The 14,523-nt window shown below is 37.5% G+C and overlaps 1 protein-coding gene across 5 annotated transcripts in view; it reads right to left on the bottom strand.

Moving 5' to 3' along the window:
* GPATCH2 (G-patch domain containing 2) overlaps positions 1-14,523 on the bottom strand; it is a 170,445-nt gene that overhangs the window by 38,860 nt on the left and 117,062 nt on the right. For all 5 annotated transcript variants that reach the window (XR_013374084.1, XM_077886674.1, XM_077886672.1 and 2 more), the window contains exons 7-8: positions 12,314-12,353; positions 5,484-5,554 (exon numbers count right to left, since the gene is read on the bottom strand). Coding sequence is in view for 4 of the 5 variants with exons in the window: in XM_077886674.1 (XP_077742800.1) it covers positions 5,484-5,554; positions 12,314-12,353 (111 nt within the window). In the remaining variant the exon portion in view is untranslated. The remainder of the gene's footprint in view (positions 1-5,483; positions 5,555-12,313; positions 12,354-14,523) is intronic.

Below are 14,523 nucleotides of genomic sequence, written 5' to 3'. Positions count from 1 at the left end.
ATGTCTGAGAAGAAGGAGAATGCTAATTATGTTTACAACAAACGTAAGAACAAATAAAACACATTTATATTTCATTAACAACTGTCTGGATATGATGGGATGGCGTGTGATGCCGGGCACTGTTGTTGGCTCCTGGAGCACAGGGCGATGTGCAAGGAGTGAGAAGCCAGGTAAGAAATCCAAAGGAACACTGTCCTTTTGGAGGAGGAAGCACAGGATTCTATGAAAACCAGAGTCCGATGTTGATGAGATAGAGCTTCCCGGGAGAACAGGCTGAAATGATCAAAGTAGGCTGTTTGTTTAAAGGAGACTCATAGGTTGTCACCTCTTCCGTACTGTTAGACATAAAACAGTCTCAGAGTTGGAAAAGACACAATTCCCCTGCACCCACCATCGTCCATCAATGGAAAGAGCCTAGATGAATGTGGAAGTGAATGTGGGCAGAAGAGAGAAATGCCCTAAATTGGATATCTAGAAAACCACCCAGCTGGATTATTGTTAGTGGCCTTGGTAAATAAGAAACCCATCTATGCAGGTCCTGAAAATCCCTCTGCAGAGCTGAGGGTGAGAGGTACTACCCTTCACGGGCTAGAGCCACGACTGGGCCACCTGTATCCAGGCAGAGCTCCGAGGGGGTGGGGGGTGGGGGATGCCTACCTGAAGAGCACGCTGTGGCCATGCAGGTCGGAGTCTTGACTCTGAGTCATTAATGGCAGACCACTTGTGCATTTATCTTTTCTTACCTGCCTGGTATGGTTTGGGAGTAAATGATCCCAAAATGTATTGATTTAAGGCATTACAGTTCTCTTCTCTAACCTTTATATTTTCCACAAGTTGAGAAAGGGAAGTGCAGTCACTCATCCAAAAGGGGTAAGAAAAGTCAAGGCAATATTACAAATATTAGAAAGAAAATGGCTTTCAAGAAAGCAACATGGAAAAAAAAAATACATGTAAATAAGGAGGGTGAAGAATTTTTGTCTTGCACTTAATGAAACTTAAAACAAAAATTAAAGGCGAGTAAGTCTTTCTCTCCTTGTGCTTATTTCTCCTTCACGGATTGCCCCGTGCCTAACACAAATGTTACCCTTCGAGACACAAGAAAATAAACTACATCCACAAAACAAGACACAGAGGATATACGAAAGGAATGTTCAAAGACACAAGGCGAGCTCTTGGAAATGAAAAGTGTAAGAGTATTTTTTGATCGATGAAAGGTTTGGGGCATCACACTGATTACATTGCCCAGAAATCTTTGAAGACAACAATATATAAAAGAGACATTAAGAAAAATTGGAGGATCACTGGAAGGCACTCCAAACATCCCAATCCTAAGAGAGCAGAGGAAATGGACACCACAGAGAACTCCAGGCACGGGAGTAATGCCTTCAAGATCCTGAGGCAAAATGGCTCCCAAACCAGAATTCCATCCTCAGCTGAAGCAATCAGTGTAAGACTAGAATAAACAGATTTTCAGACATGCCAAGTGCAACTGTTCTCTTTCTCAGAAAGCTTAGGAAAAATAATGGTGTGGGATCCAGAGAATAGGAAATCCCATGTAGGAGAGATGAAGGACATCCCCAGGATGAAAATGGAGAGAGAGATCACAGGACATCAGCTGTGTCGCAGGTCCAGACGGCAAACAGTTGAGAATGGATCTGAGGGGCGGACAGCTCCAAGAGGGATGCCACCCAAAGAAAGAATTGAGAGGAACTACACTTCTGCGTAGAGGTGGTTGATGAACGGGGGTGAGGCACACAGAAAACAAAGCAAATGAAAAACAAGACAGTTATCTCCATGACAACGGGAAAGTGATACATCTATGAATAATATTTACATACATAATCACATTAATGCAAACAATGAATATTGATTTGGTCTGACGATTATGATATAGCTACTAGAGAGAAAGAGAGAAATGCAGATATGGGATATGTGTGTGTGTGTGTGTGTGTGTGTGTGTGTGTAGGACACACAGCAGGAAGTCAATAGTAACACCAAACTAAGAACTTCAAGAAAGAGTGATATAAGCATGTAATTTAGGTTGATACTAGAAGAAATGGATAAAATGGTTGAAAGTGGTTTCCTCTGGCTGGTGAAATTGGAGAATGGGGAAGGACAGGGCTGAGGCCTGCTGTACTTTGTCATAAGTCTTACAGAATGATTTGACATTCTAAACTAGGTACAAGAAAAAATGATAAAAAAAATAAAATTGAAAAATGCTTAGAAAACACACACGTGGGACTAACAATACCATACTTGAAATAACATACTTGATTCAGAATTTGAGCTCCTCCATTGTCAATGCTTTATAGGAATTTATAGGCACTAATTCATCTACATCTGACAACAGTGTTATGAAGTAGGTATGGCCATTTTCCCTATTTCATAGATAAGTAAACTGAGGGACAGAGAAGTTAAGTGTTTTGCCCAAGATCACCCAGCTCTAAGTGGTGAAATGGGGAGTAGAGTCAGAAGAAACCCCCATAAGGACTCAATCAGAGCACTTTACTGACCCAGAAGCAATTTTGAGTGCATTCTACAAATACTTTATGTAATGAATACTTCTTGCCCATGTATCAGGTGTTGTTTTTGGTACTGGGGATATACCAGTGAGTAAAGCAAAGACCCTCCTCTCATGAAGCTTAAAGGGAGGGGTAAGAAGGCGAATCAGGAAGACAGATCAAGTAGAGTCTGAAGGTTTGGATGGAGAGTGAGCACTTTTTTACATTGAGCAGAGACTTGAAGGAAATGGGGAGCAAGCCATAAAGATAGTTGCAGGGAGACGGAACAGCCCGTGCAAAGGCCCTGAGATGTGAGTGGGGTCGGTGTGCTGGGGGAATAGGGCAGAGGCCACTGTGCAGGAGTGGGTGAATGAGAAAGTGGGAGAAGATGTCAAGGAGGAAGCAAAAAGGTCCGGGCCAGATCACAGACGGCCTTGCAGGCCAACATAAAGACTTTGGCTTTTACTTGTAATGATATGGAAATCCAAGGAGGATTTTATTTAAAGAATTTTAAGAAGATCTTTATTGAGGTGTAGCTGACATAAGCAAAATGCACAGTTAAAGTGTATAATTTGATAAGTTTTGACATATATACATGTGAAACCATCATCACACTCAAGATAATGAAGATACCCATTACCCCAATAGTTTCTTTTTGCCCCTTGGGAACCCCTGCCTCCAGCTCTTCCCTGGCCCTCGTCCCATGGCCACACAAAAACTCTTCTGCTTCCTGCCAATTTAACCTGCTATTGTTGTCCACTCTCTTAGATTGTCTCTTGAAAAGTCCTATGAATCACAATTATCATCACTTCATATAAACAATGGTTGTTGACATTTACCTAAATCTTAATCATTTTATTTGCTCTGCATTGATTCTTGAATCTCAGATTTTTCTTGGGAGATCAGTTTTTGGAAACCCATCCTTTAAAAATTGTTCTAGTCAACATCTGTTGATAGTAAATGTTCTTAGTTTTTGAAAATCTGAAAATGTGTTTAGTTCACCTTCATACAGGAAAGATATTTTTCTAGATGCCCAGTTCTAGGTTGTCAGTGTATGTTCACCTAGAAATCTGGAGATGAGTCTACTGTGTTCTGGTTTCCTTGTTGCCATGGAGAAATCTGATATATAGCGATCATGCCTTTGCAGACAGTTTGTCCTTTCTTTCTGTATTCTTTTGAGATCTTCTCTTGTTTTTGGTGTACTACACTATACTACTAGGTGTGGATTTCTTTTTATTTATTCTACTTAGTATTCACTGTGCTTTCTGTATGTGTATCTATGAATTTATAACTTTAGTCAGCTTTGGGGATGCGTAGCCAATACTCATTAAATATACTTTTTTAGCTCTTCTATATTATTTATCAAAGACTCTGATTAAATATATCTTAGACATTTTTCCATCTCCTTGTATTTTTATGCTATATTCTGGTCTATTTCTTTGGATATATCTCCATTTCATGAATTATCTCTTAACAATCATATTTCTCATTTTATTTATTTTTTAAAGATTTTATTTATTTATTCATGAGAAAGACAGAGCGAGAGAGAGAAAGAGAGAGAGAGAGAGAGAGACGCAGAGACACAGGCAGAGGGAAAAGCAGGCTCCATGCAGAGAGCCTGACTTGGGACTCCAGGATCCCGGAGTTTCCAGGATCACGCCCTGGGCCGAAGGCAGGCGCCAAACCACTGGGCCACCAGGGCTGCCCATATTTCTCATTTTAAACAATTATATGATTTTTATTCAATTTTGCCTGATTAATTCCAATAGTAATCTGTTGCTTGTTCATTTTATTTCTATAAATATTTCATCCATAATTATTTTCAAATATTTTATTTTTATTTTATTCATGAAAGAGAGAGAGACAGAGAGAGAGAGGCAGAAGCAGAGGGAGAAGCAGGCTCCCTGTGGAACACGGAGCCCGACATGGGACTTGATCCCAGGACCCCGGGATTATGACCTGAGCCAAAGGCAGACACTTAACCGACTGAGCCACCCAGGTGCCCTTCATCCATTTATAATCTGTACACATTTTGTACAGATGATTGCTCTAATTTTAGAAGCTGCCATTCTTAGGAGTAAATATATTGGTTTTATGTTGACTATCATTGGGGGTCGACTTATATGTGTGACAGTTTTTGATTGTCTAAACTAGGCTGCATAGATAGGATTTACATTAGGCTCTTCAGGTATCGAGTGGGTTCTCAGTTGAGGTTAAGTTGTCCAACATTGTACCTTAAAGTAATACTGCTTGCTTGGGAAGGTTAAACACAGCGACTGGTATAGTAGCAATGGGAAGCAATGGGATGCAGTGGTCTGAGGGTCTGAGGTCAGTTGTCTTGTTAAAAATTGAGTAAGTATAAATCTCAGGGTGGTCATTCTGATCAATATTGTGATGGCCATTTTCATCTAAATAAAAGTCAAGTCTTCAGAAACACCACATGCAACATTTGAAAGTATATGTCTAAAACAACTGAGGCAAATTCTTTCTGTTAAAGGAAAAAAAATAACATTTCTGGCAATATAAAATGAGTAAGAACCTAGAATCACGTCTTAAAAAGAGTATATTTTCTAAAGATTCATTTCTATCTTATTAGAATAAATATTCATGTTGCTCTCTCATAAGGTCTAAGTACCATCTAAGTTTGGGGAGGAAAGATTAATTCTACTTTTTTAAATTAAAAGCTAAAATATTATTATAAATCTTGATCTAGTATTCGTTCTGAGAAACAGAAATTTTCTTTTTAAAATTCATTCTTTATTTTTCACCAGCTTCTTCAAAATAGAAATAAAATGGTATTTCTCATTACTAGTAATCCTGAAACAGATTCTAATCAACGATGTGTAAAATATTTCAAACTGGCTCTTCAGAAGGCAACTTCAAAGGCACCTCAACTCTAACTCATCCATTCATACTGGTATGGGGGAAAGAAGAGGTACATGACTTAATGAGCAGAATTAAAAGTGGTTTTGAATTGCTTACCTGCTGGCTGTTTTCACAGAACAGTTTTTCTTGTGTCCTCTTTCAGCTCGGTTATCTCTCAGAAGCTGATGCTATACAAAGTGTTAAGACAAAGTTGTAGAAACAAAAATATTTTCATTATATTATTTTGTAAGTAGAAGAGTGTGTTCTTCTCACTCAAAGGGACACCATTTGTGCACTTCTGTTCACTTTTTTTTTTCCCCTACTGGTTTGTCTCAAAACAAAGACCATTACTCTTGCTGGAGATGCCACTGCTACTAAAACTGTTTTTAAGGGTTGGCAATCCAGCGCTGTCCTGACAGTGAAACCGCTCTTGTAGTCACTTAAAATACAGCCCAGAGCTGGAAGGTGTAGAACTCACTTATGATCCTAGTTCTCTGGAGTAGTCTTGGGTAAGTAATATAACCTCTCTTGTCAATGGCCTCTACCATTGCATTCAGCTGTGAATTTTCTGAGACTGTCATTTATGCTGACATAAAAGATCTAATATTTTCTCTGTATCTTCTGGCCTAACATGGTAAGGGAACACACTTAAAACATTCGTTTTCAATGAAATTATTGGCTTGGAAATATATAATTAGAAAGTATGTATATATATTTGATCGCTTTCTCAAAATGCCTCACCATCCACTTGCTTTCACACTTGCTTTACCCTAACTAATTGGAAAGAAAAAAACCCCGAGTAGTCAATACTCTATACTATGTGTTCGCTCAAACTGTAGCTTATCTTATTTATGCAGAAATATAATTATACACAAGACTGGGCCAAAAAGAAGTTGCACAGTTTTTAGAAATTAACTTTAAAAAAAGTAGAAATCTTAAAAGTAATAATGCAGGATAGATCTAGGTTCTAACCCCAGCTGTGCCAGGAACTGACAAGTTACTAGGTTTTTTTTTTTTTTTTAAAGATTTTATTCATTTATTCATGAGAGACACACACACACAGAGAGAGAGAGAGAGAGGGGCAGAGACACAGGCAGAGGGAGAAGCAGGCTCCATGCAGGGAGCCTGATGTGGGACTCGATCCCGGGTCTCCAGGATCACACCCAGGGCTGAAGGCAGCTCTAAACCGCTGCGCCACTAGGGCTGCCCAAGTTACTAGGTTTTAATAACAGATTTGCCATTCACAAACTGGATAGTCTTAGGCAAAGTATTTAACCCACATGTCCATCTGTAAAATAGAGATAATATTATCCACTGGTAGGGTTGTTGTGAGTGTTAAACAAGATAAATCGTAGAAAATGCTTAGCACTAACACCAAAACATAAGAAGTGGAGAGCAAAATGGTTCAAATACTACAATTATGATAATAATTAATGAACCTGGTTGTCAGTGGGTATTGTCTTACCAGTAACAATACCTTTTGATAAAAAAACTGCTTTAAACTATTTAATGACATTATTTGGAATCAATTATTAGTGGCATTTGGCCATCTTTGAGGGAGAATAGAACTTAATTAGATCATCAAGGATGTGGTTAGGTCGTGTATTTTTCCAGGACTGTCTTAATTAAGTAAGTGTACCTTAATTTCTCCTGCATAGTTACTTCGTTCTTTCCCCACTACTACAATCCATCCTGGTCCACACCATCATTTGCTCTTACTTGCAATGGCCTCCCTGCCTCCAGACTCACTCCTACCCAGTCTATTCTCCACACTGCCGCCAGTAATTCTAAAATTAGATCTGGTTCCATTACTCTCTGCAGAGAAACCCTCAAATCTTGTACAAGGCTTTCATGGCCCTTCATAATTTGATTACATTTCTAAACTCTTAATTTACTATGCTTCCTCCTATCCCCAACCTAACTAACTTTCCTACTTCCTCTTCTTCTTTTTCAAAAATTTTAATCCCAGTAAAGTTAACATGCAAGCTATATTAGTTTTAGGTGTATAAAATAGTGATTAGGCAATTCTATACATTACTTAGTGCTCATCGTGATAATTCCACTGTTATTCCTCTGCGCCTATTTCACCATCCTTACACCCACCCCTCCCTCTGGTAATGGTCACTAATGCCCTTCTTTCTAAATTACATATCCCCACCATATTGAACTTTTTAGTTTGGGGTGTGTACCACATTCTCGCTCACCTTTGGCCCTTTGCTTCAATTATTCATTCTACTTGCTCCAAGATCCAGCACAATGTCTGATACAGCTTTAGTGCTCAATAACTATTTGTTGAATGAATGAATGATTGAATAAATGTGATAAAGAAATAGGGAGTGAGATTTAGTATCTGATAGGTAGCTGACGCTCTATCTCATTATCACTACATATAGAAAATGGCAACCATTTATCTTAAGTCCATTAATCTGAAAGTGTTTCAATTTAGAAACACTTCGTACCATGAAAACGAAATTGTTTCTGAAAATAAAAATAATTAATTACTTTGGCATTTCTAAGTCTAGTGCCTTTTAAAAAATATATATACAAACCAACATTTGTGACACAGATAGCCAGAGGTGAGACGATAAAATCTCTATGTCCACCTGAAATTAATAGTAGTGGTTAACTAACTTTTCTAATTTTAAGATAAAAGACAGATACGTGAACGCTGTTTCTGCAGTTTGTTAAGACAGTTACAGCAAAGAACTCAAAATCCCAAACACAACTTTATGAGATAAGAATTCTATAGTTTAGTTTTGAAAATGCAACTGTAATGACCAAAATAAATATTAGGCTCTACCTACTTAGAGATGTGAATAGTTCTGAGAGGCCACCATTTGGATCAACTTAAATGAGACAGCACCTTCTCTGAACTCTGTTAGAGCTCCTTCTATGAAATTCATATGAGAATTTCTTCTCTTCCTCAAATTTACAGTTTTGATGGACTTTATGTATAAAAGGAGACAAATACCTGAATTATGAAATGCAATGCTTTTATATTAAAAAGCCATCACAAATTTTCTCACCTTATCAATAAAAGTATAAATCTAGGTGCACCTTTGCAAATTTAAAATCAAACCCAGATAAAAAAATACAAACTCAGATCTAAGGTCATGAATCCAGTACGTTAACATGGGAGGCTAGGCCTTGTAAGGGGCAAAGATGAAAAAAAATTAATCCAGAATGTTATTAGAATAGAAAACATATATTGTATTTGAAAGATTCTCAACACATTTCTGCTATGGCCCAAAGAACAAGAAAAAGGACGGCAGGGTCGGGGTGGGGTAGGGGGCCAAATCAGGTCATGAGTTCATGGTCAAAGACACAAGCGTTCTTGAGCTCTGCTCTAAGAAGCAAGAGTAGCTTATCAGGTTTTGAGACATTCCTCACTCTTCTTACTGATAATTCTTCTCATTCCTTGGCCTACTATCCGTGTCACAAGTGAGGTCAACTTTCAGGATTCTGACTCAACCATGTCAACTCTGATTAATAACAGAACTTCTGAATATGGTGCGAAGTGCTTCTTACCTTCCAACTTTCAGATTGCTGGACTTAGGCCAGATGGAGACACAATTCCCTGATTAGTGACCTGCAGATGTATATTAAAAAATGACTCACATAAGAATTACATTAAACTTCATAAACACAAAACCTAGAGCAATGTGAGGTTTACAAATAGTTCACAATTTTTAAATCTACATAGTTAAATCAGGAAGAGAAGTGTTCCTTGTGGATAATGGTTCTTACTATTGAAAAGGGAGCTGGGAATTTCTATAGCTCTTCATAATATTTTTACAAGATTAGTAAATGTTTCGAATCCATAACACAAGGGAAGAAGCCAAGAGAAGAATTCTTCCACAGTAATCCTGTCTTTACCACCTGATATTCAGAGGTGTTCACTTAGGACTGTTTCTGTTAGTGGCCACTTCTCAGAAATTTCTCAAATGCCTACAAAAGAGTTTCAGGTCTCCTTACACATGGGCTCTCAGTGTCCTCACCCTGAAAGGAAAACTAAGTACTATCTAAACTGTGATCTATGACACCTTAAGATACTTGTAAATTTGGTCAAAATGTCAAACCATTTGATGTTCAAAGAGGAAAAATTAGAATTCAGTAAGACCAGAAAAAAAAAAAATCTTCATATAGCTTTCTTCTTCCTTCCACTTCTGAACTGGCTTTATTTCTCTTTTGAGGCCTTTGTAACTGCCCTCTCTGTGGTTTTCTCAAACATTTCAGAACCTACTATCATTATTGCCTTCCTGCCCCAGATGACAACCACCACCATGTAGTTTTTCTAAATACTTTCTTCTGTAAAGCTAGAGAGTACCTTATGGATAGAGGCTGATGGATAACGGTTATTTACTGAATATGTAGTATAAGAGTGAGAAATACCCCTGGTGTCCGTGGATATGGGATTTAGTACTAAAGAACAGAAAAAGGAACTCTAAGACAGGGGAGGTAGAAAGGCATGGGCTTTCCAAAAAAAAAAAGTGGGGTTAATGTCATCGTTTCTTTATGTTGCTAGGTGGGTATGGGAAAAATGAAAGGTGATCATGCACGCTAACAGTCATTCATTCAACAACATAGTGAAGGATTTTACACTTCTTCACCATTTTGAATTTCATCACTTGCACTGAGATCTATTCAGCAAGGTTTACTGTGCTAGAGTTAGATTTGAGTGGAATTAAATTTTTCTCCCTCAAAATAGAAGTGGTCTGTATGTGTGGTTTGTACATGTACACAGAGGAACAGACATTCCTCAGTATTCGTTCCATATTTACAAATTTGCCTATCTGCTAAAATTTATTTGTAATGCCAGCATCAATACTTCTGACACTTTTGCAGTCCTTCATCGACATGTGCAGGGTGGTAAAAATTTGGGTCTGCTGTTTCACACGTTCTCAGCTGAGGCCTGGGAAGTCCATGCTTTGCTTGTTTCAGCTCTCACGGTGTAAACAAGTATCCTTTTTTTTTTTTTTTTTTTTTTTTTGCAGTCTGTATAGTGCTGCATTTTTCCCATTTTTGTGTTCTTGTTTTTGATTCTATCATTTAAAATGGTCCCCAAGTAATAGCCTGAAGTGCTGTCAAGTGTTCCTAAGTGCAAGGCTGTCAGGGACCTTCCAGAGGAAATATGGGCATTAAGTAAGCTTCCTTCAGGTATTAAGAATCAATGATATATATTAAGGTATCATTAAACATAAACATACATCAAACAAGAATATGTATTGATCGATCAGTAAATGAAAACGTGGTGACCTCTCAAGAACCTAACTTTATATTTCCTGAGGAGCAGTGTCTCAGCATTTGCTACTTTACTGTTCACATGGACTTTAGAGAACGTAGCTACTGCTCACAACAAGAATCAACTGTACTCATCAATTAATGATCTACATTCGAGACAGAAATCTGGAATCACGTATCAAAGTTTAAACAACAGCCAATTCAAAAATTGGTCAAAATGATCTTAAAAATTAAAAAAACAAAAAAGAATTGGTCAACTTTCTTCTCTATATGATATTAGCGTTAGTTGATTTTTAACTGCAGGAAGACAGCTTGGCTGGAAGCATCCAGTTATACTGTGATCTAAATCACAACTTTATAACATAACATTACTTTAGCATTTCTAAAGGGTAGAAAAAGAGCTTTAAAAAAATGTATTTTGGGATAATCTATATCCTGATATGACATTACCCAGAAGCAGGATCTTCTTGTAAGCATTATACATAGACATGAACCTTTTGGGAAAGCAGAAAGTCTGATTCTTACATTCTGAATAAGAAGATAAACATACCACAGATGAAACTTAGTCTGGTTACTTTCCAAATCTTTAGAAATAGTGGTTCATATTACATTATTAATGTACGAGGTATCTTTAAAGATGATAATCGCTCTTATGGAAAAGGGCAAGTTTGCAAAATACCATTAAAACTGAATTTACATGATATTTTTCTTTGCCTAGGCTCATGTGTGTTAAGAAATTAGTATAGTTTATAATGAAGTATTTAGCACCTTCCTTTTATAAGTAAAAGGAATGATGGTATATACAACCAACTGTGGCTCAGCTTAAGAAATAAAATATCATGAATATATTAATGTTACCAATTATCAAGTACAACCTCTTCTTTCCCTACTTACCTACCTACCTGCCCTTCTCAGAAAATGATCCCTGTGGATGTGAGGTTTCATTTTCATGTATTTAAAGGTATTTCTGACATATTGTATTTTTGACCCACTTAAAAAATAACTTTTATAGTTCATAATGAAAAAAATCAACAAGGATGCCAAGTCTAAAATGCATATGCTTTAAATCTATCAAAAGTTTAAGCCCTAAATTACCATAGCATGGTGCAGACAGACAACTAATACCTTCAAAGGAAAAAGAAAGAAAGAACTTTTTTTATATGTCAAGTTCACTGAAATGAATGTCCAGTTCTTGTTAAGGCGACTAACCATCGTGCTGCCATGTATACTAGTGAGCAATAAAAAAAAAGAAAAAAAAAAAAAAAAACCCAAGCCAAAAACCTCATGGAAAAATATAACATAAACTTGTAAGAAAGTATTACCATCTTCTAAACTTAAAAAATAACAATATTCTCTTGCTGGCTGACCTTCATGTCTAATACAAATGCATTGTTTTTCAGCATATGTACCATGTTGATACTTTAATTTTGTGAAAAACAAAGGTGAATGATGAAGTCCCATGAACAAGTGAATCCCAGAGTCTTTCCGTGGCAGAAAGTGACTGAGGAGGGTGGTGGTAAGGGAGCATTCTGACGGTCACCGAGGATGATTCATTTCATCAGTGTGTGAAGTACTGGGAAATCTTCTTTTTAAATAAGCTGGGATTTATATCTTTTCACATAAAGCTAATCTGCTACCTTGAAGGAAGATAGTTAAATATTTGAAAGAGACTAAGCAACTTCCTTTTGGATTAGAATGTTCCTTACCTGGCCATGCTCTGTCCTAGCGCCAGGGCTAAACCAATGGCTGCAGAGGAAAGAGAAAACGAGTTAGCATGAGCCTAACGAAAAGCACACGCTTTCACACGATCTGCCTGCATGTGCTTTAAGAAATGTATTTGCCACCAGCAACACAGCCTTAAATATGCCTTATTTTAATGGATATTTCATGTAATTCTAGACTTACACCAATTTTGACAGAATTGTAAGAGTGCTCATAACCCAGTAATTTTCAATTTAATAAGCAAACTCAGTTAGAATTACATTTCCATTTAATTATGTTAACATAAACTGCTGGGACTGTATTCATTTTATGAATCAATTCTGGTTACAAAATCTTCAAATGCTATCATTTACCACAACTTAATTATAGCATCGTTACAACAAATTATGACCTTTGGATTGCTGGAGTTTTAAAAAACATTAAAAATACCAGAATAGTATATCCTTTGGCTATGCCCCCCGGAACAATCACACAAAGCCCCTGATGTGAATTCTGGAGCATCAGCTGATGGTACCTTGCTTGAACCTGTTCCTTTCATTATGACAACTTGGGGTCTGGCTGAGAACAAGTTTGACAATGTTCAAAATATACAAGTTGCTGCCCAGTTGACACGTTCCCTTGCCCTGCATGGCCCACCCACGTTGCTTCGGCTGCTCCTTGGATCCTCGGTAGGAACCTATCTGCAGATACCTTTTCAACGGGAGTTGTGATTAGCTGTGTGCCCAGCCCTTTGGCAGTCTTCTGGACCCAAACTATTCATAAACATCAAGGAATATGAACTTGAGAGAAACACTGTGGCAAATAAAGCACTAAAAGCCTACAGAGAATGATACCACTATTATTATTAACGCTATTTGTTTCGTCAAGAACAATAATATTCAGTACTTCTATTTACCAAGCACTCTTTTGACATATGACATGTATGATTTTCTATCTTCATGAAAACCTTACAAGGCTATTCTCGTGTTCCAGGTGCAGAAATGAGGTGTAGACATTAGGCTATTTGCCTGCGGTATGCATTCACCCTACCATACTGCAGAAGGACAAGACACATTAAAAGGGCAGATTTCCTAAGACTTCTATGTAATCTCTAGCCTCTGTGTTCTAACACCTGGGAATAAACAGGCTCTACATTAATAGGATTTATCTATGCTCTTACTGGCACACTTTTCAAGCTTATAGACGGTGATGCTCCTTGGCAGGTCACATTCTACCTTGATGTGGAATAGACACTTTTGGTATCTGTTAATGACATCTGGATTAATTACCAACTAGAAACAAATTATTTGCTGCAGTTACCTAGATAATTTGACTACTATATTTCCCCCCTGCAACAGATTGTGCCTTTATGTGACCAATGTATGATGTACTAAATCATGATGTGTAAGTGATCCATTCAGAGCTCAAGATAGAACAAAGGATTTAATAGAACAAAAAAAAATCATTGATATGTTTTCAGATTACACATTTAAATTAACTTTTGAGAAACAACCACTCTTTATTTTAGTGTAGTATCAGAAAATATCCATAATCATCTGAAATGGAAAGGCTATCAAAGTATTTCTTCCTTTTCCAACTACTTATCTGTGTGAGGCTGGATTTTCTTCATATGCTTCAACCAAAATAGCATCTCATCCCAGGTTGAAAGTGGAAGCAGCAATGAATCTAAGCTGTCATCTATTAGGCCAGACATTAAAGTGATTTGTGCAAACAATGGCACATTCTCACTAATTTTTTGGGCTAAAAAGATCATTAATTTTCATTAAAATATGCTATTTATATTAACATGTCATGGGCTTACTACATATATATATGCATATATATATATATATATATATATATAATTTCTTTTTTAGAGAGAGAGACAGGGTGTGCATGTGCACACATGCATGTGTACGTGGGAGTGGGGGTTGGGAAGGGCAGATGGACAGGGAGGGAGAGAATCTTAACCAGGCTCCATGCTCAGAGTGAGGCCCAATGTGGGGCTCAATTTCATGACCCTGAGATCATGACCTGAGTTGAGATCCAAAGTTGGACACTTAACTGACTGAGCCACGCAGATGCCCTCGGGCTTACTATATTTTTGAAATAAATATGTAAAAACCTCAAATATTCTTTTTGTTACAAACTAAGTCTTCATCTAGCTAGTGCACTAGCCCAGTAAACGGCAGCACCAATCTTCCAGTGGACAACT

Source organism: Canis aureus, chromosome 38 (assembly GCF_053574225.1).
Source record: "Canis aureus isolate CA01 chromosome 38, VMU_Caureus_v.1.0, whole genome shotgun sequence".
In the NCBI taxonomy this organism is placed as follows: domain Eukaryota; kingdom Metazoa; phylum Chordata; class Mammalia; order Carnivora; family Canidae; genus Canis; species Canis aureus.
This window is presented reverse-complemented; position numbering and strand designations above follow the sequence as displayed.